Raw genomic sequence first — 24,907 nt, 5'->3', positions numbered from 1 at the left:
GTACATTCATTATATTATATGCTAAATGCACTTTTAATGTCTATTAATTTACGATTATGAACATGTCATTAAGAAAATATAACTAATCCCAAATTGCCCAAAAAAAAATTCAGACATTATGTTTACATAAAATATACAAAAACATAATTTTTTTTTTAAAAAAATTAATTTAAAGTGGAGACATATGGGAAAACACAAGCCATGCGGTAGAAAAACATGCGTCATTCACGTCGTGCCAACAAACCTACGCACCTTTAGAGAAAAAAGAAAAGTAATAATAGAATAAATTACTCGAGGGATTAAAAAAAATGCCACCTTTATAAATGTACGAGAAGCAAATTTCAGTTTCCCATTTTTGTCTTTGGTTGGTCTGAAGACAATTATCAAAGAATCACTTCTCTGATTTTCTGGAATGCCAGCCGTATATTCTTCATAGAGAATTTCTCCAGAGGGTTCCTCCACAAACTGTCCAAACAACTCCATACAGGTTTTTTTTTTTTGAGATCATTGGTATTTATTTTTTAGTTTTGCCCATGATTACTCGGCTTGTAAATTTCATTTCTTGATTGTTTTGATATTATTTCATGGCGTGGGATGATTTTTTTTTTTTGACGTATACGTAATTATTTATTGCTTGTGGAATGAAATCTTGGATTCAAGATTACGTAGGACTGTGGAAAGTTCGTAGATCATGTGTCCTATGTCTTGTATTAAGCTTGAAGTTTAATAGTGTGAATCGAATCAAATTTGCAAGAAAGATGAAATTTTGTTGGAAAGATTTTTGTTGGGTCCTACATCTCATTTGGTTTGGCATTGTGTAATAATTTTAATTTTCTAATTTCTTGCAAGGGGGCCAGGGAGGACCAACGAAACTTCACTTTGGTTGATAAGAGAGTGGTGGCAAAATATTATATTTGATTTGCTTAAAGAGAGAGTATCTGATATAAATCAGAAAAAATGGATTCGCCCAATGCAAACAGCCAGTCAGAAAGTTCTGCGAAATCTCTGATGGATAATTTGTTGGGGCTGCTTAGAATTCGGGTCAAAAGAGGCATCAATCTTGCTGTCCGTGATGTCCGAAGTAGTGATCCCTACGTTGTTGTGAAGATGGGCAGACAGGTTCTTTTGTTCAAACTTTTCTTCATCGAGCACGTGTGAATCTCTGGATTTAGGATTGGGTTGTGTTGTCCTTTTTCTTGTGTTTTCTCATGTGGGTTTTGATATCTTTGCTTATTTTCTGTGGTTGTATTGATTGTTTAGTAAAGTTGCATTCTTGATCTCCTTCTTCTTGTACGTTTTTTAGCATTTGATGTGCGTTTTTGTGTTCTTTGCTTGTATATTTGTAATGTTTGTCAGTTCGTTTAGATGGCCTTTTGTTTCATCTTGGCAGTTTGATGAAGTATGGTGGGTTGATTTTATTTCTCCTCTTTTTTTGTCCTTGCCCTTCTACACTTTTTTCTTCTTTTTTTCTTGATTTGTGTTATCTTGGATTCTGAATGAAGGTGCATTTATGGATGTTCCATTCAATTGGATGTGTCAACTTATTAGGTGATGAAATATTTAAGGCCACTCACCCAAAAAGTTAATATCCATGTTCAAACATTTTGATCATCTAGTCGAACTATATGGTAATAAACCATGGTTTTATAAGCTTAATTTGACGAAAATATGTGCAGTAGTTCTTGTAAAGTTTATAGCGTTCCTTGTCCATTGAGGGAAGTTTCTTGATGTTCTTACTAATTTAGATAAATTACACAACTTAGTAGCCTGTAACCAGAATGCTTCAATTATTTCGTATGTCCTTGCATTTGTTTTTCGCATTTCAAGTTTCTGGAATCATTATTTATGGATAGATATATTTTACAGAAGTTGAAGACCCGTGTTATCAGAAAGGATGTAAATCCAGAATGGAACGAGGACTTGACACTTTCCATTTCGAATCCTAGTACTCCAATTACGCTGGTGAGAGCTCATCTATACTCACCTTTGGCTTATAGATTATAAGTAGGCAAAAACTTGTGTGAGACGGTCTCACGGGTCGTATTTGTGAGACGGATATCTTATTTGGGTCACTCATGAAAAATAGTACTTGTTATGCTAAAAGTATTACTTTTTATTGTGAATATGGGTAGGGTTGACTCGTCTCACAGATTATGATCTGTGAGACAGTCTCACATGAGACACACTCTTATAAGTAAATGCTATAGCTGGTTCCATTTTTGGAAACTGTTTAGATATCATTTGTTCAGGCTCGACTTTCTTTGAGAAGTACTTTTGTCTTTCATTTCCCATTTGAGAGTCTTTAAATCAACACAAATCTGCAAAAATCATATACATTAATTTTCTATCCGGTTTGCTGCCCTGTGGCTATGCATGGTTGACGTCAAAGCTTTAGATGCAAATCTTTCTTTTAAAAAATTGTATTCGAAATCTTGAAGCATAAGAAGAGAACAACAATCCTTGAAAAGTTTTACCTTATACATAACCAGAGGCTAGCCACGGGGTGTGGTTTGGTCGGAGGGGGGGGGGGGGTGGTTTAGGTGAATATACTATATTTGGGAGCACTACTTCAGATTTCTAGAAAAAGTATACATAAAATTTGAAGCGCGCAATAGGCTAGTTAGTCATATCTCGTTCATATTGTTTCTTGGGTATCTATGACAAATATTTTGCTGATTCATGTACATTTTTCAGACTGTCTATGACCACGACACATTCAGCATGGACGACAAAATGGGAGTCGCAGAATTTGATATACGACCATACATAGAAGCCTTGAAGATGAATCTTGGGGGGCTTCCAAGTGGCACCATAATCACAAAGATACAACCATCCAGGTCCAATTGCCTCGCTGAAGAAAGTTCTGTGATCTGGAAAGATGGGAAAGTGGTGCAAGATTTGTGCCTGAGATTGAAAAACGTCGAGTGTGGTGAAGTCGAACTTCAGCTCCAGTGGATTGATCTTCCTGGCTCTAAAGGTTTCTAATTATAGACTTCTTGCTTATTGTTGTTCGAACCGTTTTGTGCGGTCTTGTTAACTGGGATATTAGCTTTCTCTGTGCTGTAATGGGATGTTTTCTCTCTAGTTCGAATGCCGATAAGTTGATCCCTTGGATTCTATGCGATTTTTGTGTAAGGTTTGCGGGTTAGCATATGGGAATGTGATAACTTCTGGTCTTTGTTTGCAATCTATTTAAGTTCAAGATCAGACAGTGATGTTTTGGATCGCTGTGCAACTGCAAATGATTCATCTCAATTATTAGATTATAAAACTATCTATTTGCAAACTCCTATAATTTCAAATTTTTGGGAAAAGCAAGTCAGAAATTCAAAGTCATCTGCATCTGTATTAAATGAAAGAGTAATGTTATTTGCTGTCCATTTTGTTAAAAAAGTCTATATATTGAGTGGCGAGTGAGTTAACACAAAGTCGAGTTGTGAAGACCCGAAAATTTTCATCAACATACGAGGAAATTTTTATAAACATGCAGGGACATGTTTCGAAAATTCTAAAAGATTAAGGAGCAAATTTGAATTCATTTTTTTAAGTTTAATAGAAATTATTAATGCAAATAAATTGTAGCATATGAATGAGACTCAAAGATGCAGTTATGGTTAAGACGTAGAGTAGGTCTCTTGTAAGACGGTCTCACGAATCTTTATCTGTGAGACGGGTCAACTCTATCGATATTCACAACAAAAAGTAATACTCTTAGCATAAAAAGTAATATTTTTTCATGGATAACCCAAATAAAAGATCTGTCTCACAAAATACGATACGTGAAACCATCTCACACAAATTTTTACCTAAGACATATGACTCGAAAATTTGTATATTGCAACACTATGTTTCAACTTCGATATAATAGTCATTTAAGCCGTTTAAGCACCATTATTTCTGAGTTAAATACACAATATTAAATGTTGTTTATTTCTCGTAAAAACGTGTATAATAGCCATTGTAGGAGGGCTATTATTGCACCCTTTCAACGGATTGTTTCACCTTGCCCGTGCAGGCAGTGTCTGTTTCAACTCACATTGAGTAGTCTATAAATAGAGGTAACCTGTTAAAGCAAATAACATACCAAAATCATTTAAAACCTCCAAATTTTCGAGTAACACTAGCTAAAGAGGGAACAAAATTCTTCAAATTTTTCCAAGCCGAAGTTATGTCCGAATGCTATCAGATTATCGAGGAAAAGTCTTGTCAAATCCGAGTAGCATAGTCTTTCCGTTTAGGCAATCGACTTGAGAAAAATCCAGCAAGTTGTTCGTACTTTTGGAGCATACTTATATATATATATACACACACACACACACACATAAGTTTTGCAAATTTATTTTTGTAAGTGGTATTTTGTTTTAAACTGTATATTTTATGTCAAAATAAAATATATTTACATGTATATTTTAAAGTTTTTTTAATGAAAATATGATAATTGATTACTGATTTTTGTACATTGAGCAATTGTGAACTAAACGATAGGGATACGTATTCTAAGCACTAATGATTAATATTTTTTAACTGATTATTGGTATAGAAAAGTAACATATAGAAGACTGATATTAGTTTAGCAACGAAAAATATAGTTATTTCAATTCACTAGTGAATATGATTATTTTTATTATTGATCAATGTATTTCCAATTACTATTACCCAAAAATTATTTCAGTTGTTGTCAAAATCTACTATTATATATGTATTGTTTTCGAAATTGGGATGATTTGCTCACTCATTTACTGAGTGACGATCATATCACTCACTCTCTCACTCCAAACCCCTCTCAGATAAGAATGAATAAAACAATTGAGGATGAATATCTGATTCGGTTTTGAGGATGGTGAATAAAAATAAGATTGCTATCGTTGTTTAGTTTCGTTTTCGCTAGATTACGTTTTATATTTCGCTGCTATAAAACATTATATTATTATGTTATTTTGGATTTGTAAAGACAATATATTTCGTTTCATGAGAGAAATAGACGGCAGTGGTGGCAACTAAGAAGATGAGGGCCGTAGTGAGGCAGAAGCTGGTGAACGTGCAGGAGAAGACGACAAGGACATAGCTTGATAGACCGTGGAGGAAAAGAAAACAAGGATAATTTTATCAGAAACAGCGGCCGCGACTGCAGAGGCGACATGAGCAGCGACGACGACGACGTTGGTGGCAGTGTTGGCAACCGCGAAGATAAAAAGAAAGAATATAGCGATCTGCGAGATTTTTTTGGTTCAGTATCACAAAATGGACTTTTACCATTTTTTTTTGTGATTCAACATCAAAAAAATCAAAATCTTTTGATTTTTGTGATATTGACTCATCAAACAAAAATGATTTTTTTAGATATTCCGAAATCACATTGTCCATTGATTTTAAAATCAAAATTTGACACGTAAAAAAAATAAAATAATACAAACTAAACCAACCAGAATTAACCAAGCTGACAAAACCATTGAATATTCTTCACTGCAAAGAAGAAGAGAATAAATTACCAATAAATACAAATCTTATAAATGCACATTCGGGACATGGATAGCTTATAAATGCAAAGCTTATAGATGCACCTCTGGACATGTGCTATCTAGTTGCGTTTAAAAATATGATTTAAAATAATACAAGTTGTTGATTTAGTAATATAACATTACTAAATAATTAATGATTGTTAAGAAATGAAATATGACATATTTGAGAGTTAAATAAGCATAAAACCAAAATAAATATATACAAGCAGCATATCCATATGCTAAACATAGATTCCAGAATCACCTTCGAGTTCCCCCTCAGCAGCCACAACTTCATTCAAGTACAAACAGAACAAAAAGTTAGTCAAAAATTGGTTTCAGAAAATCGTAAAATATTAAACGTGAAAGTCTACCTTCAACATTTAAATCTATATCAAGTAAACGACTTTCATGGTGAACCACTACACCACCCCCACCAGCGTCCACAACTCCTAAATCTGCCAAAATATTGAAAATGATCAACTCCTAAAAAAATGTCGTTTAGAATAAAATCATTTATTTTAAAACAATGTAACTTAAATTAATCCCTCACCCATTAGTTTTTGGTAGCAGCATATATAGTTCTGCGTCCTTTGATTCCAAGATAAAACCTGCTCCTTAAACTTTTCAGCCCAGTTGGGTTTGCTCGCTGCGGTGCGCTGCATTGACTTGGCTTCTGGAAGAGAGGGAAGCACATGTAAGAAAAAACATGACGCATATCAGAAAGGAAGAAGAACAGACGTGTAGGAAATGGCGACGGCCATTGCCTACAACTTTCGACAAAAACTTTTGACAAATGTGCTCAACTTTAGAAATTGAGATACGTACACGTTTCTTCTTCTAATATTCAGACTCCCTATTTTTCTCGTTGGTGGTATGAGATGCCTATAAATAGAGATGATTGAGGTCCCTAAGCACACACACCTCATAAGAAATATACACCATCTAAAGAGATTGTGCAGTGCTTAGAAGCAGGGGCGGAGCCAGGATACAAAATTACCTGGGGCTGGCTCCGTCCCATATGGTATTTAATAAAATAAATAATTAAATAAAAAATTTAAAATAAAAAATATGTAAACACTGTCTTCATGAAAACATAGAACAAGAGTATTTAATATTTAATACCTTAAAAAACATGAAGCTAAAACACTACTGAAGTTGTGCTCTTCGATTCTTCTTAGAATAAAACTCATTAATTATTAAATCGTTATCAATTTTTTCAACCAAATCTCGTTCGATGTAGATTACCATAGAATCTCCAAAAAACTCTGCTTCCATTTTGTTACGAAGAGCTGTTTTAACAAGTTTCATTGCTGAAAATGCTCGTTCCGTTGTTGATGTAGAAACGGGGAGAGTTAAAACAAGACGAATCAACCTGTAAATTAAATAAATATATCAGAATCGATAAAATAAGTAAACGACGTAGATAAAAATATATAAATCACCTGTCAATCAAATCGTAGGTTCCTGACTTATTTGTCTCAAATAATCTTCGACATAATTCAGAAATAGTTGATAAATTCTGAAATCTTTCATGGCCAGCAATCGGTTCAAATATAGTACTTACAATCAACAATTTAATATATATCAATTATCGAAATTCAAGAAAACCAAAATACCCAAATTTCGAACACTAAAATCTGAAATTACCTTTAAAATTTGAAATCTAACTAAGAACAACAAGAACGAACCGTAGAAAGTCTAACACTAAGATTTCCTCATGATTTTCGGTGAAAACGGCAACCGATGGGCGACGGCTGATTTCAAGACGACAAAGAAACTTCGAAATTTTGGTATTAAAAGAAAGCTTATGCCGTGGGTTTTCCGAATCTACAATCAATTTTGAAAAATGGCGATCGATGATGAAGTTACGGCCATTTGAAATAATGAAAATTGTGATAGTTTGAGAGAAAATAATAAAGATGGACAAGTGAAAAAAAAGAGAATATAGATTGAGTTTTGGGGCTAATCAATAAAATTTTTAAAATAAAACATATACATATATATATATATATATATATATTTTAAAAAATTAGGTGAGGCTATCAATAAAATTTTTAAAATAAAACATATATATATAATTTTTTTTTTAAAATTAGGTGGGGCTGGAGCCCAACCCAGCCCCACCATAGCTCCGCCCCTGCTTAGAAAGCTTCAACCGAGAAGAAAATCAGAGAAATCAAAACTTTCAATGGTCGGAGGTAATACTCGATTTAAGCTTCCGCATATATTTTATCATGTTTATATATGTGCAGAAACATGATTTTTAAGAAAAATTCTAACATTTGGTATCAGAGCAATTTTCCTCTGCCTTGAAAATTTTAGGAATTTTTCATAAACTTTCAGAAATCATACGTAAAATGAAAGTTTAGATATAAAATCAAGAAATTTACCTAAAAAATTTCTTCGGAGAATTTTCTTCTTGATCGGAGTCTTCAAGTTCTGAATTTTTTTTTTGCCGGAGAGCAAAACACGAAAGTTGCTACTGGTTTTTCTGGAAATGAAGAAGACAATGAATTCGAAAGCATGCATTTCGACAATAAAGATGAATAGCATTCAGTGCAATAATTTGTATGCATATTTAATATATGGAGCATACTGTCGCCAGCTGAAATTGACAAATTGGTTGATCTGCATTAACTATTTATTATTATTTATTATTATTTTTTAAAAAAAAAAATTTAAATAAATGCATACGGTTAATATATATATATATATATATATATATATATATATATATATATATATATATATATATATTTATTTATTTATTTTATTGTTTTTAATAATATTAATAATAATAAATAAATAATTAATGTGTAAATTAAGTTATATGTATAATTTAGTGTACATATAGCATTTAGTTAAATAATTTGTAAAAATTAAAATAATTTGAAGTTCGATGCAATTTTCAATACATTTTAAGAAATTATTTTTGCATGTTAGATATTGTGTCAAATATTATGGATATTTATTTGATATGGACTTGTAAATTTAATATTATGTTTTTATTGTTAAGTTTTTTAAATGCAAATTGTATTGTAAAATATTTTGGAAAAACAATATTCACATTGTGTTCATATCAAATTATATTAAGTTATTTATAATTTGAAATGAACATATCAAGTTAGATGTGAATATAATAAAATATTTCAGATATTCACAAATGAACAAATAATCCTCACTTTATCACTACTCTGATAAAAGAGAAAAACTGATGAGGAGCCCACATTTATGTAAATGTGATCCTCACTTTATCACTACTCTGATTGAAGAGAAAAACTGATGGGGAATGTAATTGTTCATATTAAGTAAAAATGTGAATATAAAGTTATTTAATATGAAAAATTTTGGCTTATAAAGATTCACATAAATGTGGATAATTAAGTTGAATAATAATTATAAGGTGACGTAAGAAAACATGATCTAAGGGAGTTTTTCATAGACCGGTTTAAACTGCCTTGACTAGCCACTGGTCTCCCTGATGAACATTGCTCTGTCTAGGAGTTGGGTATTTAAAGGGCCTTAGCACTACCTATCTTTCCTGGGAGCACTCTTGGAAAGTGTTGATTGCGAAATAATTATTATATAAAGCATTAAGTAAAGCCAAAATTTTGTCCGGTGAACCATATAATTTTATATAATTAAGGAATAGCCACAGCATCTTTATTTATGAAAAATTATGCATTAAGTGGATTTGGTTCACATAATGGATATCAATTGTAATTAATTATATAAACATAATAAAATTTACCCCACAGGGATTTTTATTATATTTATATAACTAATTAAATTAAAATATCAAATTATATTTTTCTTGATTTACCCACATGAGTTAAGGAAAATACATTTTGATAGTTTTATCATAAAGTTACAAAAAAATCTTATTGAATTAAAATTTTAGCCCACAGGCAAATTTTATGTCACTAGATTTTTAAAACATGAATTACATTGGTAAAACATGATATTGTCTCAAAATTTTAAGCATATGATATTTTGTGCAGTTATGCAACCTGCGACTTTTTCTGATATGAAATGTGACATTCCCGATCTAAAGGGCGATAATTATAAAATTTGGAAAGAAAGAATTCTTCTTCAATTAGGTTGGATGGATATTGATTATGCTATACGGAAAGACGAACAATCTGCTATTACTGAAAACAGCATTCCGGATGATGTCGATCTTTATGAAAAATGGGAGCGATCTAATCGACTCTGTGTAATGTTCATAAAGACCAAAATCTCTGCTGGTATGCGTGGTTCTGTCGATCAGCATAATAATGTCAAAGAATTACTGAAGGCTATTGATGAACAGTTTCAGTCTTCAGATAAGGCTCTAGCAAGCACCCTAATTATGGAATTCTCTTCATTAAGGCTCACTAGTGTGAGAGATGTGCGAGAGCACATCATGAAGATGCGGGACATAGCGGCTCGACTAAAGACACTTGAAGTGGAAATGTCTGAAACTTTTCTTGTGCACTACATTTTATGCACTCTTCCACAACAATATGGACCCTTCAAAATTTCCTACAACACACATAAGGATAAATGATCGATTAATGAATTAATGACCATGTGTGTTCAAGAGGAAGGCTGTTGATGGAAACAAGTGATAATGTTTTTATGACCACACAAGGAAAGTTTAAGAAGCAAGCCAAAATTAAGGGAAAAGGGAAAGGAATAATTCCACCCCAACTTGACATCAAGAAAGAATCCAAGTGTTTCTTCTGTAAAAAGACGGGACACATTAAGAAGGATTGCAATAAATTTAAGGACTGGCTTGAAAAGAAAGGTATTCCTATTTCATTTGTCTGTTATGAATCTAATATGGTTGATATAATTTATAACACATGGTGGATTGATTCTGGTTCTACAATCCATGTTACAAATACCTTACAGGGTATGCAAAACCTAAGGAAGCCAATAGGAAATGAGCGGAACATCTATTCAGGAAACAAGATGTCTTCGCATGTGGAGGCTATTGGGACTTGCTGCCTTATATTGGATAGTGGTTTTATTTTAAAATTGGAAAAGACATTTTATGTTCCTAGTTTTTCTAGGAATTTAATTTCAGTTTCAAAACTTGTACCCATTGGTTATTCATTTCAGTTTTTGGATAAATCAATAAATTTGTTTTATAAATCAAATCTTATTGGAAATGGTACAATGGTTGATGGTCTTTTCTCTATTTCTTTACAAAATAATAACACCACTATGCAAGTTCAAGGAGGTATTAAAAGATGTGTTATAAATGAAGATTCCTCGATATTGTGGCACAGGAGATTGGGACACATCTCCATAGAGAGAATTAAAAGATTAGTAAATGATGGAGTACTCAGTACTTTTAGATTTTACTGATTTTGAGACTTGTGTGGATTGCATTAAGGGAAAGCAGACCAATAAGTCTAAAAAAGGTGCCAAGAGGAGTACGGAAATATTAGAAATCATACATTCAGATATATGTTGTCCAGATATGGACATGCAAAGTCCGAAATACTTCATCTCCTTCATTGATGATTATTCACGATACATGTATATCTACATGCTTCATAATAAAAACGAATCACTAGAAGCCTTTAAGGTTTTTAAGGGTGAAGTGGAGAAGCAATGTGGAAAACATATTAAGATCGTGAGAACTGATAGAGGTGGAGAATATCATGGTAGATACACTGAGAATGGACAAGCACCTGGTCCGTTTGCGAAGTTTCTCCAAGAACATGGGATTGTTGCCCAATATACTATGCCTGGTTCTCCGGACCAAAATGACGTAGCTGAAAGGAGAAACCGAACATTATTGGACATGGTGAGGAGCATGTTAAGTAGCTCCAAACTTCCTAAATCCTTGTGGACTGAAGCTCTTAAGACAGCTGTGTATATAAAACCGAGTTCCAACTAAGGTCGTCCCAAAGACGCCATTTGAGTTATTTAAAGGTTGGAAACCGAGTTTGCAACATATACGCGTTTGGGGTTGTCCTTCAGAAATAAGAGTTTACAACCCACATGAAAAGAAACTGGACCCAAGAACTATAAGTGGATATTTCATTGGGTATGCCGAAAAATCCAAAGGGTACAGATTCTATTGTCCATCTCACAACACTAGAATTGTGGAATCAAGAAATGTAAAATTTCTTGAGAATGATTTGATTAGTGGGAGTGATCATTCAAATGATATAATTCTTGAGAATGATCACATTAATGAACAACCCTCTTATTCAAATGACAGATTGGTCGTTATTCACACCCCTCAAGACCAAATGGGTGTTAGACAACCAGTTACTGAAGTTCCACAAATTGCTGATGAAAATCCAGTGGATCAAGTTGTTAATGAAGAACAACAAAAAATTGTTGATCAACCAAACAACCTAAGGAGATCTACTAGAATAAGAAGATCAGCTTATATCTAGTGATTATGTTGTGTATTTACAAGAATCGGACTTTAAAATCGGAGCCGAAAATGATCCTGAAACGTTTTCACAAGCCATGAGTTGTAATGAGTCAAAACTATGGTTTAATGCTATGAAAGAAGAGATGAATTCTATGGCAGTTAATGGAGTCTGGGATCTTGTTCAGTTGCCTAATGGTGTAAAAGCCATTGGATGTAAATGGTCTTCAAAACAAAGAAAGACTCATTAGGCAACATTGAAAGGTATAAAGCAAGACTTGTTGCTAAAGGATTCACTCAGCAGGAAGGAATCGACTACAAGGAGACTTTTTCTCCTGTATCTAAGAAAGATTATCTTCGTATCATTCTAGCATTAGTTGCACATTTTGACTTAGATTTGCAACAAATGGATGTGAAAACAACTTTTCTCAATGGAGAACTAGAGGAAGAGGTTTATATGAAACAACCTGAAGGATTCTTCTCTAGTAATGGTGAGCAATTGGTTTGTAAGCTTAAGAAATCTATATATGGATTGAAACAAGCCTCCCGCCAATGGTATTTAAAATTTCATGATGTTATCTCTTCATTCGGATTCGTTGAGAACCCCATGGATCAATGTATATACCAGAAGGTCAGTGGGAGCAAGATTTGTTTCCTTATTCTATATGTGGATGATATATTACTTGCAACCAATGATAAGGGTTTGTTATATGAGGTGAAACAATTCCTCTCTAAAAACTTTGATATGAAAGATATGGGTGATGCATCTTATGTCATTGGCATTAAGATACATAGAGACAGAATTCGAGGTATTATAGGTCTGTCTCAAGAAACCTATATAAACAAAGTTTTAGAGAGATATCGGATGAAAGATTGTTCACCAAGTATAGCTCCCGTTGTGAAAGGCGATAAACTCAATTTAAGCCAATGCCCAAAGAATGATCTAGAGCGGGAACAAATGAAAAACATTCCTTATGCTTCTGCTGTCGGAAGCTTAATGTATTCTCAGGTTTGCACTAGACCTGACATTGCATTTATTGTTGGGATGTTGGGAAGATATCAGAGTAATCCAGGTTTAGACCATTGGAAAGCTGCAAAGAAAGTCATGAGGTACCTTCAAGGGACCAAAGATTATATGCTTATGTTCAGACGAACTGAGAATTTGGAAGTAATTGGCTACTCTGATTCAGACTACGCTGGCTGCATTATTCAAGAAAATCCACTTCAGGATATATTTTCATGCTAGCTGGTGGAGCTGTATCTTGGAGAAGTGCAAAGCAGACATTGACTGCTACTTTCACTATGGAAGCTGAGTTCGTAGCTTGTTTTGAGGCAACCTCACATGGTGTATGGTTGAAGAGTTTCATTTCAGGGCTTAGAATTATGGATTCTATATCTAGGCCATTAAGAATATATTGTGACAATTCAGCTGCTGTTTTTATGGCTAAAAATAACAAAAGTGGTAGTCGAAGCAAGCACATCGACATTAAGTATTTAGCCATAAGAGAACGTGTTAAAGATAAGAAGTTACTTGTCGAGCACATTAGTACTGAATTGATGATTGCGGATCCTTTGACTAAGGGCATGCCACCATTGAAATTTAAGGATCATACAGATAGAATGGGACTTGGTTCCTTTATGTAATATTTGTTGTAAGAACAAATTAATGAAACTATGATGTGATATATTCTCATATATGTTGTGCACACATTCAGTTATTCGAGAAATATCAATAAAGTCGGACCTCGAATAAACATTGGTTTATTCATTAAGTTATACAGTTTTGAGAGACATAATGCATTGTAATACATGAAAGATAATATTCGTTTTTAAGATGACCTATCGTCATGATTCATGTATTTTGTTTTCTCCTATGGTAAATGAGATATATGTGTCAAGTGGGAGAATGTAAGAAAAAATATGACAAATATCAGAAAGGAAGAAGAACAGACGTGTAGGAAATGGCAACGGCCATTGCCTACAACTTTTGACGAAAACTTTTGACAAACGTGCTCAACTTCAGAAATTGAGATACGTACACGTTTCTTCTTCTAATATTCAGACTCCCTATTTTTCTCGTTGATGGTATGAGATGCCTATAAATAGAGATGATTGAGGTCCCTAAGCACACACACCTCATAAGAAATATACACCATCTAAAGAGATTGTGCAGTGCTTAGAAGGCTTCAACCGAGAAGAAAATCAGAGAAATCAAAACTTTCAATGGCCGGAGGTAATACTCGATTTAAGCTTCCGCATATATTTTATCATGTTTATATACACGTAAAACATGATTTTGAGAAAAATCTCTAACAGCACAAGGATGTCCTCTTGCTCCAATCCCATCTTCTCCGGGAATACATGTGGCATATGATATGCCAATTGCTCGAAGCATACCAACACAGTGTGCGTGTATGCAATGTGAAGTTGGGATCGGAGACACTGAGGCAAAAAGGAAGAATCAAGGCGCTCATACGGCCTAGGCAAAAACTATTCAAAGTCCCACAAATAGATTGTCAGTAAATAAAATTAAACTTGTAAAAAAAAATAAAACAAGTGATTGAACACACCTCACTGTTATGAAGCAAATTGACAAACACATCTATTGCCAACTTTCCATGATTATTTCTACTTTGAGCGGCCAAAAGACTCGACCACGACACAATCAATGGAAATTCAAGTGGAAGTTCTACAGAGATCTGATTTAGCCGCATACAAGCACTTGCCATTCCCTTCACATAATCAAACAGAAACACCTACAAAAACAATCATATCAAATAACAAATAAAAATTAAATCTAATTAAAAAATGACCAACACAAGATATGCATATACAAATCAACTTACCATAAAAAACGGAATACATGCGCCAGTCGTAGTGGCTTTTTCGATATTCTTCCTGAGGTTGTGAACATGGTTCATCGATTGGGCCAAAAAAGCCGCCCCCCAAGCAAAATCTTTCAATTCGTCCACATTCCTCAACAAACCAAGAAACATGGAAGGAATCGCAGCCGGATTCATCGAGGGGCACACTAAACACCCTATGCAATGCAAGACATAACCTCTCACATATACATCCATGTCCGCACCATCAACATCTTCAGGGACAACCATCAAATCTAAAAGTTTTTTCATCGAAATCTCTGTACAGCTACGCCCCGATGCGTACTGCTGACTGCCCAACAGCTCCAAACACAACTCCTCGCACCCTTTTTTCCCATAATCTCTCCCAGTAACAGGTTTACCATCTATAGGAAGGCCAACTATTCTCAAGACATCATCTAAAGTAGGCACAATCCTTCTACCACCAAAAACAAAACACCTCTCCTCCAAAGAATAACAACGGACTAATGCAACAAACATATTCAAATCCGTTCTAAATAAAGAGGACATCAAATAAATCTGATCAAACCCTGTTTCTTTGACTCTAGCTAAAACCCTTGGATCAGGATGCCATTTAGCCAATTGAACTTGATGATTTTGCGTAGAAAGCTTAAACAAAGGGACACAAAATCAAAAACTGAACCAACAAAATTTTAAAAAATAAATACTAGTTCTATTTCAATTACGGTACCTTAAACTTCAACGCCATATATATCAAGCTTGGTGCTGCTCAGTGAAGGCCAAGCTCACAGCTTTGTCTGAGCATGACAAGAGCCAAAATTTGGAAGAGTTAAACAAGAATCTCAAAATAATATCACACATATATAAAAGTTGGTGACTTTGATCCGATAAAGACTAAGCAAACAATTATCACACACAACTATACCAAGAAAAAAACAGACATATTTGGCAATCATCAAAAGGACATTTGCTCTCATGCTTCAAAAAAAAAAAATCAAAGACCAAAACATTGCCGAATATTAAACTTCGTCAACCCTATAAATTAGGCTAAATTTAATATTGTTCATACCCATAAATTTTCCTAATAAACTCATAACACAACACATTTTTACTTATTTTTTACCAACCCAATTTTTTTCATTAAATGAGCTGTTTTTTGTAATCACCGTCAATTTCCATGATCCTCAGCTGAACATCTAAGAATTAAGCGGGAATTACAGAGCAAGTCTTGTCGCATTAAAAATACTGCAGGCTCAAATATTATGGTCCCGAGGTTAGCAGTCTCAAATACTTTCATGATTTTTATGGCTCAAAGATTACAGTAAATTTACAAATTTTTAAATTATTCGAACATCTATTAATTATATTAAATTTTAAATATTTAAATTAAAAAATGTATCTGAAGTTCAAATTATAGTAGCACAAAACACAAAAGTACATATAATTTAAATTTCGTGTGTTTCATGTGCTGCCGTTGAAATATTAAATTTGCTGAGACAAATTTTAAACTTGTTTTTGTATGAAATTTAAATCATATGTACTTCTATGTTTTATGTTAATATAATTTGAATTTCATATATCAAATTTTTGGATTGCTATAATCAATTTATTCCCTTTTTATTATTACATTTGTATAATTGTATAAGTTTATCCTAGATATCTTTGACAGTGAGACACATTTTGATCTTGTTGAAAATATTATTGTCCAAAGTTTTGTATAATATATCTTTGACCACATTGTCTAGAATTTTCTTCTTTTTATATGTACTAGTTCATTCCAACCTTGGTTTATCAATCATCTGATGAGCACAATCAGAAATGGCAATGGCAAATGTTTGCTTTCATGATCCTCATTGGTCCGTCTGTGATGGCGTAGAACATATCATCGTTTTGAGCAGCTTGATGAGCTTGTATCATGATCCTTCAATCATAAAATCTTCTTTAGAGAACATTAGGATCTTGGTGAATGATGTCATTTAGAATATTGTGTTCAGAGACAAGAATAAACTACTTCGATACCACTTGTTAGGATCGAAAATAAATTTAGAGGAGAGATAAATAAATTTATTTTTCAGTTGGATTAACAACACTGAAATTGCGTTTTTTTCAGTTAAGTTCTCAGTAAGTCAACCAGTATAAACTGTGCGGAAGTAGGCTTGCTGAAACTAAGTGAACAAATGGGTTATCAAGAAAATCAGCTGGGTTTTGCTGAATAGTAGAAAGGTAAGTAGATTGAAAAGGAAATACGCACAAGATTGTTTTTGGTCGTTCGGAGAGTTCAAAATTCATACGTCACCTCTTCTTCTCACGGAAGATTTACAAAAAAAGACTTTGGTAAATTACAAGAAATTTGAAATCATCCATTTTATTTGGACTTTACACTGCTAACTTAAACTCTTAGGAAACATTCAATATAAACACTTTTTGAGTAGTAAGACGTCTTACTCTCAATTACACATATTTTACATAGAAATTCCAAACAGAAATTTGATCCTCAAAATGATTAGAGACGTTTGCTGGTTATTTTAGTTTGGTTCACAGAAAGCTTCTTCATATAATATCAGTTCTTTGATAGTTTATAGATGCTGCACGGGTAAATGCTGATATTTTGTCGAATTTTGTAGTCCATTTTAATTTCTTCGACTCTTGATATATGATTCAACTGTTTGTTTTATTATTTGTAGAGATACGTCCCGAAAATTTGAAGGTCCACATGAACCACATGCATGCAAGTTATTAAATTTTTTTGTATTTTATTAAATTGTTTTAATGCATTAAATGCATGTTTATTGCATAAATATGTGTTTTAATTTATGGTTTATTAAAGTTCATGTATATGGATTTTAAGTTGCATTTCGTGCTCGAACGAGTAACCGAAATCGGGGATAATCAGGAAAAAATATTTTTATTGAATAATTATTTTTAATTATTTAATATGTGGTGTTTTTAAGTATGCTTTCTGAAAATAGACCTTGGTTGGGTATTTTTATCTGTTGGGTTATTTTTTTAGCTGGTACGCAAATTTTAGCGAATCGAGGGACTTTTTGAGGGCTCGGGCAATATTTTCAAAAACATACCTAAAATAAATATTTTTCGGGAATGTTATTGTGCTTGTTGGGTTGGTTTTATAACTTAATGGGCTCAAAGCCCTTTTAATCATTCTTAAATGTAAATAGGGCCCATTAGTACATTTTATTTAAACTAATTAACACCTAAACTAAGCCCTAAACCTACCTTGGCCGCCCACCTCTCTTTGCAACAGCTTCTTCACGTGAAAACAACAGCATTCCCTCCCTTTTGTAGCAGCGAGCTTCAGCCCCCTCATTATTTTCAAGAAAACGTCTCCCCCGCCTCTCCGGTTCACGTCCCGCGCGTAGATCTGAGGCGCATACCCATGTTGGGGTCGGTGTACCAAGGCGCATACCCATGTAGATCTAAGAGTCTAAGAACCAAGGCGCATACCCATGTTGTATTACGCACAACCTTCGCTTGACAGAGCATGTCCAAGCATAGTGCGACCAACCGTCAGAGCGAATTAGTTTGAGATCAAACCAGCCATAATTCAGATGATCCAGAACACGGTCCAATTTGGCGGAAATGCGCTAGATGATCCAAACAATCACATCGCCGACTTCTTAGAAATTTGCAACCACAGTACTGCCGACGCTCCCAAAACGACAAGATGGATGAGACTCTCGCCTTCATGACTCATCAGGATCGAGTCAACACAAGCTTTAATGAACATTTCGCCTATGTCGAGTCCATGATGCGTACTATGCTCGTCCAAGGGGGCGTTGACCCAGGGATCATACCACCACCTCCGCCGTTCGTTACCCCTTTCCATTTTCAGTATTACTATCAACAACAGGGGGATGCATCGGGAGTGCCACCACCTGAACACCACGAGGATGAGCCTTGATCAAGGGAGTTCACTGTTTCCCCTTCTTTTCATTTTTTATTTTTTATGCTGCATTACATTTTTGTTATCACTGTTGTTTCATTATGTCATTTATGCTGCATTTGTTTCTTTGTTATGCATCTGTGTGTCTTTTATGTGTTTTAGTATTTGGTGCAATGGGGACATTGCACACACTTAGTATGAGGTGGTCGTTTGTGTTTTACATGTGTGTCAACTGATGGTGAAACAAGAAAGTTGGTAGCCGATGATGATTTTGGGTTTAATGAATTGCATGTTTCTTGGTCTTGTTACTCGTTATGAATACCCCTGTAACATGAATTGTGAGTTTTTATATGCACATATAGTGGGTTTTGGTAGTGATGTAAATTACAGTCGAGTTTAAAAATATGTGGGGGAAACTGGAAAAACATGATATGCGAGTAGAACTTGAACGAATGTATGTTGAAAGGAGTGACTATCCAGTAGCATGAACTCGAAACCAAAGTAAACTTGAAATAACATTCTTCCAATCGTGCATTGAACCTGAAAATTTGTCCCTAGGCCAAATAATTTGCATGCCTTATATTCAGAGCCTATGGAGTACACATGAGAAAATTATGCACGTATTCAAAAACAAAATTTAAAACAAAAGGAGATGTAAGGTGTGGGGGAACCAAAAAGGGATGAAATCATATCCCTGCTCCCTAGGCTAAAAAGATGGAGATGTAAGACGTTTAGGAATGTCAGATGGGAATCCTCACAAGCAAATAATAAAAATGATCGGTGTACTCCCTATCTTTTTGAACCACTTGAACACTTATGACATTACCCCCACTAAATATCATTGTACAACCATGAAATTCTACTACACTGTGTTTACTGGTCGGTCATGAATAGAACGGAACTCAGAAGAGTAAAAAGTTGTGTTGAATTGTTGATTTGGTGATGTAGGGATTATTTTGTCCGACAGATATCGAAAATAATTAAAATATCAGAATAGGATGTAAAACAGTAATTTTATGTTTTATCAGAATTAGGTGTTGTGCCAGATGTTACGACATCTCGGACAACATCTACATGCAGCGGAAAATTAATAACACAAATTCACTTTAAATAATTAGATGGACAAGATTAAATATGCACAAGTATAAATACTTGTGCGGTGCCTTATGGCAAAAATTAATCACTAGAAAAATCAATCGTTTACAAAAACCTAACACTAGTGATTATGACAAAAATCAGTTTCCTCAACAAGTTGAGAAAATAAAGCTTTCTAAAACAAATAACCAACAATATTAAGACGTGAACAAGAAAGCAAAACAGTGTTCCCAATCAGTAAATCTAAGAGAAGCAATCTTCAGCCAACGTATGCACAGATGTTGTCTTCGGATGCTTTCAACATTCAAGGCAACACTTGTTATCGGCAGTCTTCAAAGCAGCAGTCGTTGATAGGGATTTTCTCTGAACTTTTGATCGTGCAAAGTATGCGAATGACTATGAGTGGAAGACCGCACTCTCCATCGTCCTAGGTTTTCCTTTTTATAGATGAGAGCCTTATCTCATAAGGAAACCTATTAAGCAAGGAAAGTAAGAGTTTTATTAGGAATAAACTCTTTTTAAACATTAAAATCATATCTTATCAATTTACTAAATCTTTTAATATCTCATTAGCTAAGGAAGGAAAAATCAAAACAAATATTTAGTCAATCAAAACAACAAGGGAAATATATCAGGGAAATAATTAATTATGTTAATCGAAAACTTGAAAACATTATTTCCCTTCAATCTCCCCCTTTTTACCTTTCTTGGACAAAATGAGATCAAACCCATTTATCATTCTTAGTTCATTTTAACTCCCCCTGAGTTCAAGCACGTTTGTCTCCCCCTGAATAAGAAAGACATTTAAAGCAACACCTGCACAACGCTTGGTAGGCAGACTCACTGAGATAGTAAAAACATAAAACTGGGACTGGCACTATAAGAACAGAATAATAACAAAAGCAGAAGATCCAAACCAAAACCAGTCAAGAATACACAAACACAAACATTCATTCATCATCCTCATCATCCTCACTATCATCTTCAGTATCAGTGTCATCTTTAGTGCCAGAGGGACCAGCATCATCTCCCCCTTTTTGTCCATGAAAGACCCCAACTGCCAGCAGTGCTTGGATGGTAATAGCCAAATCCTCATAGAAAGCCAAATCAGCTTTGGCTTGGGCAACCTTCTTCAGAGCATGATCGAGAAACATCTGGGCACCAGTGACTGATATTTTCACATAATCACACAAGGATGGAGTTGCGTTGGTAGGTGCAGACGGACCAGTGGTAGGAGGTACAGTGGTGGAGGCGGAAGGCTGAGAAGGACCAGTAGCAGGAGGTACCGAGGCAGAGGCACTCCATGGAAGATCAACATTTCTCTTGCCGTGCATAAGTGCAGAGGCAATCTTGAGCGGGTCAGTGGACAAAGATAAAGGTTCTGTAATGTTCTTAACAAACCCCTGTGACACCAAGATTCCATAAATAAGGGATGGAAATGGGAGCTTGGATGACTTCAAACCACCATTAGCATACTGCAACACTGTGTTGAACACCAGGCGGCCAAAGTTTAAAGTTGCATTCCCAACAGAGAAGAGAGTCAGTGCCTGAGCCTTGGTGACAACAGTGGTATTTGTAGTCGGGTTCCAATTATGGATGTCAATCTTGTGCAGCACCGAATAGAGTGAAGTAAGGGTAGCAGCTGAGACCTTGTGTGGATAGAGAGGAAACTTGCTGACCATGCCACCAGTGAGGACATAAATTACCTCACCTAAATCCGGAGGCGAGCCTTCGGCAGCAGCAGGTGTACCATAGTGTGCATTGATTACATCGGCTATGAAGTTGTACACCCTGTTGCGGACAAAAACTTGTCCAAATTTTGCCGATCTTGGATCCCCAACACTTAAAGTAGGATTACCATAAAATTCAAGGATGGCCTTATGACAGTAGGGGAGAACATAGGAGCATGTAGAGAACAGACCCCTAGACTTGAGAAACTCAATTAAATTGTACCGGTAAAATGCTTCCACATCCACATTTCGCTCCGCAACAAACTCTCGATTTTCATAAAGAGGCCAATTTGAGAATGCCGTCTCAGAGTAAAACATGTTGTTGTAGCAAGTGGCCAAATCATAGGCAGATAGATCAATGTCGTCCTCAGTGTCTTCAACATCCGGGGCAACATCCATAGGTGCAGAGCCATTGGCGTGTTTGGCACCACCAGAAACCGCTTCGTCAGCAGAGGCACCCTTAGACGGGCTAGATGCAGTTGGACTTGTAGCGATATGGTGAGCAGTAGAGGTTGAAGGAGCCTTTCCCTTCTGATTTTTCAAATTTGCCATAAATTGGGCCAACGAAATTTCAACCTCACTGTCAGCAACAAGATTCTGAGAGGGTAGTGTGGGAGAAGTGACAGCCTCAGAGATAGCATCATTATCATCCTGGGTGGAAGACGAGGATGACGAGACAACAGTAACTCGGGGTGCAGGTTTTTTACGAGCAACCAATTCGTAGTCCCCATCAGCGGAGTCATCTCCCGAAGTCTCTGCAGGGTCAATTAACGATGGACGAGTGGATGGTTGCCCTTTGTACCGAAACCGTTTCCCTGGTGTGAGGTCAGGATTATACCCTGCCTGTCTCTTGGATCGACGAACGGGTTGACGCGGAGGATCGAATACTTGGATAATTGGTGGATTCTCTACATCAAAGGCATTTCCAGGTTCGCCTGGTGCAATTACCTCCAAAGGGACTGGTTCTTCAGTCGTAGGCACCAGTGGTAGCGACGAATCGACAGCAGGTGTCATAGCAGATGTTGTCTCAGTAGCGGCAACATTTTCTGTGTGCCCCATTTCACTCCGGATGTCCAGGGGATCAAAACCGTTGACTGCCATTTGATGATAAATTGCAAGTCAGACAGAGAGATGAAAGGAATTTCAGAGGAAGATACGAAAGTGTTTGTGCAATTGCTTAGGGTTTCGAGAATAGTGGCTGTAAAGAAAGTGAGAAGTGGTGATGTTAATAATCACAATTAAACGCAAGGTAACTGCCTATAAGTCTAACGGTAATAAAAATGAAATACCACGGAAATTAGCCGTTAACCCCTTTAATTTATTCCAGAGATAATTTTTTTTCGCACAAAATTGATTCAAAAATTTCCAGAAGTAACCCACATCGATTTTCGCACCACTAGACATCGAGCATCACGTAAATTCGAGAGTTTCGCACAGTCTGGATTTTCAACGAATTTTCTTTTGTCGAATCATCTATATCTTTGTGGCACGCCAATATTCACAGAAATATGTTTATGCATGCCCTAATTATGCTTAAAACAGAATGTAACAGAAATAGAGTCATGAGAGCTGATATGAGATATGTTTACAGATGAAGTGTTGTCACAAATGTTGGCAACATCTCCTGACAGCACACACAATTCCCAAAACAAAATTTGATTATCTTCACACTTGGTGACTTAGCAGTTTTCTGAACATAGGAGTGGTAGCTCCCACACTAGGAGAACGGTCTTCATTGAACTCCCCTAGGTAGCCTTTTCCATTTTCTCCTGTTGCTGTGGTAATTTTTAGAAGGGGCAACTCCCACACTAAAAGCACAGCCTTCATTGGGCTCTTTTAGGTAGCTTTTTCCATCTTTCCTTCTAACCACAGACTCATCTTTTTACTTTTCAATTTTTCTGAGGAGACTTGTCACATTGGTTAGAGTCAAGTGACCAATCATCAAGTTCGTTGTGACTGAGTTCAAATGTATAGATGTGAAGATTTCAGAGATAACTAGGAATTGTAAGAGCATCAGAAAACTATGCTACATTGTTTCAACACAACATGTCACAGTATGAATGCAGTGTAGTATGCCTAAATCCTAAATATGCTCATGCAAGTTAAGTGTTGTCCGAGATGTCGTAACATCTGGGGCAACATCTATCAATGATCAAATAGAACACATGCTGAGAGATTTCCTAAGATTGGAGAATCTCTCAACGTCCAATGCTTTTGTGAATATGTCAGCCAATTGGTTATTTGTATCAACAAAATCAATTCTAATCAATCTTTTTTCTACTAGGTCTCGAATAAAATGATGCCTTATGTCAATGTGCTTTGTTCGAGAGTGTTGTACTGGATTTTTTGAAATGTTAATTGCACTAGAGTTATCACAGTACACCATTAAAGATTCACTTTTAAGTCCATAATCATCTATCATTTGATTCATCCACAAAAGTTGGGTGCAAACATTTCCAACTGCCACATATTCGGATTCAGCAGTGGATAAAGATACACAATTCTGTTTTCGACTATGCCAGGAAATCAAGTTATTGCCAAGGTAGAAACACCCCCCAGAAGTACTTTTTCTATCATCTAGATCCCCAGCCCAATCAGCATCGGAAAATCCTACCAGGTTTGAGTTGGTTTCGTGAGTATACCATAATCCTAATTCAATTGTTCCTGCTATGTAACGTAGAATATGTTTAACAGCTTTCAAATGAGAAGTTTTAGGATTTGATTGATATCTAGCACATAGGCAAACACTAAACATGATGTCAGGACGACTGGCCGTTAAGTATAGGAGACTCCCTATGATGCTACGGTACAAGGTGTTGTCAACATCTTCACCCGCAACATCTTTGGATAATTTTTCATTTGATCCCATAGGAGTTTTCATGTGTTTGATGTTTTCATTTGCAAATTTCTTGATCAAACTTTTAGAGTACTTGCTTTAGCACAAAAAAATGCCGTCATGCATTTGTTTTATTTGCAAACCCAGAAAGAAATTTAGCTCACCAACCATGCTCATTTCAAACGTCGATGACATGCACTCAACAAAGTCATTAGCATGCTTTTGTGATGATGCACCAAAGATTATATCATCTACATAGATCTGACAGATAAGTATCTCACCTTGGGCCTTTTGAATGAAGAGAGTTTTATCTACCTCACCTCGTGTAAATCCAATGTCGAGAAGATAGTCAGTCAATCTCCCATACCATGCACGGGGTGCTTGTTTCAAGCCATATAGAGCCTTTTTCAACTTGTACACATGATTCGGTTTATGTGGATCCTCGAATCCTTTAGGCTGTCTCACATGTACTTCTTCACTCAAGAACCCGTTCAAGAAGGCACTTTTGACATCCATTTGAAACAGTTTTATTTTCATGTAACAAGCAATGGCAAGCAAAATTCGAATTGACTCAATGCGGGCAACAGGAGCAAAGGTCTCATCGAAGTCAACCCCCTCAACC

At 35.4% G+C, this 24,907-nt stretch overlaps 2 protein-coding genes and 1 long non-coding RNA gene across 4 annotated transcripts; 2 read left to right on the top strand and 1 right to left on the bottom strand.

The window, feature by feature from the left end:
* Positions 1–326: 326 nt before the first annotated feature.
* LOC140803346 (protein C2-DOMAIN ABA-RELATED 4-like) lies at positions 327–3,207 on the top strand. 2 transcript variants are annotated; one of them, XM_073159193.1, is made up of 4 exons: positions 327–487; positions 858–1,119; positions 1,867–1,962; positions 2,695–3,207. In XM_073159193.1, the coding sequence occupies exons 2-4, from the start codon at positions 958–960 to the stop codon at positions 2,983–2,985; spliced, it is 549 nt and encodes a 182-aa protein (XP_073015294.1). In that variant the 5' UTR covers positions 327–487; positions 858–957; the 3' UTR covers positions 2,986–3,207. The 2 variants fall into 2 exon arrangements, with proteins under 2 accessions (XP_073015294.1, XP_073015295.1); XM_073159194.1 differs by having other exon boundaries at positions 850–1,119.
* A 2,463-nt stretch (positions 3,208–5,670) lies between these two features.
* LOC140842425 (uncharacterized) lies at positions 5,671–6,189 on the bottom strand. The gene is made up of 3 exons (XR_012120406.1): positions 6,052–6,189; positions 5,873–5,956; positions 5,671–5,790 (listed from the first exon to the last, which is right to left on the bottom strand). It is a non-coding gene; the product is annotated as an uncharacterized lncRNA (long non-coding RNA).
* A 3,315-nt stretch (positions 6,190–9,504) lies between these two features.
* On the top strand, positions 9,505–10,050 carry LOC140802870 (uncharacterized). Its single transcript, XM_073158489.1, has one exon. It carries the CDS (start codon positions 9,505–9,507, stop codon positions 10,048–10,050), a length of 546 nt encoding a protein of 181 aa, XP_073014590.1.
* The last annotated feature ends 14,857 nt before the right edge of the window (positions 10,051–24,907 follow it).

Source organism: Primulina eburnea, chromosome 10 (assembly GCF_022965805.1).
Source record: "Primulina eburnea isolate SZY01 chromosome 10, ASM2296580v1, whole genome shotgun sequence".
Taxonomy (NCBI): Eukaryota; Viridiplantae; Streptophyta; class Magnoliopsida; order Lamiales; family Gesneriaceae; genus Primulina; species Primulina eburnea.
Note: the sequence above shows the minus strand (reverse complement) of the source record. Positions and strands in the feature narration are given on the sequence as shown.

What these genes read in the sequence shown, in the direction of transcription:
- LOC140803346 (XM_073159193.1), top strand. Translation starts at nt 958, where the DNA reads ATGGATTCGCCCAATGCAAACAGCCAGTCAGAAAGTTCTGCGAAATCT. An exon ending in TTGTGAAGATGGGCAGACAG is followed by an intron (nt 1,120 to 1,866) that starts GTTCTTTTGTTC and finishes TATATTTTACAG; the next exon opens with AAGTTGAAGACCCGTGTTAT. An exon ending in CTAGTACTCCAATTACGCTG is followed by an intron (nt 1,963 to 2,694) that starts GTGAGAGCTCAT and finishes TACATTTTTCAG; the next exon opens with ACTGTCTATGACCACGACAC.
- LOC140802870 (XM_073158489.1), top strand. Translation starts at nt 9,505, where the DNA reads ATGCAACCTGCGACTTTTTCTGATATGAAATGTGACATTCCCGATCTA.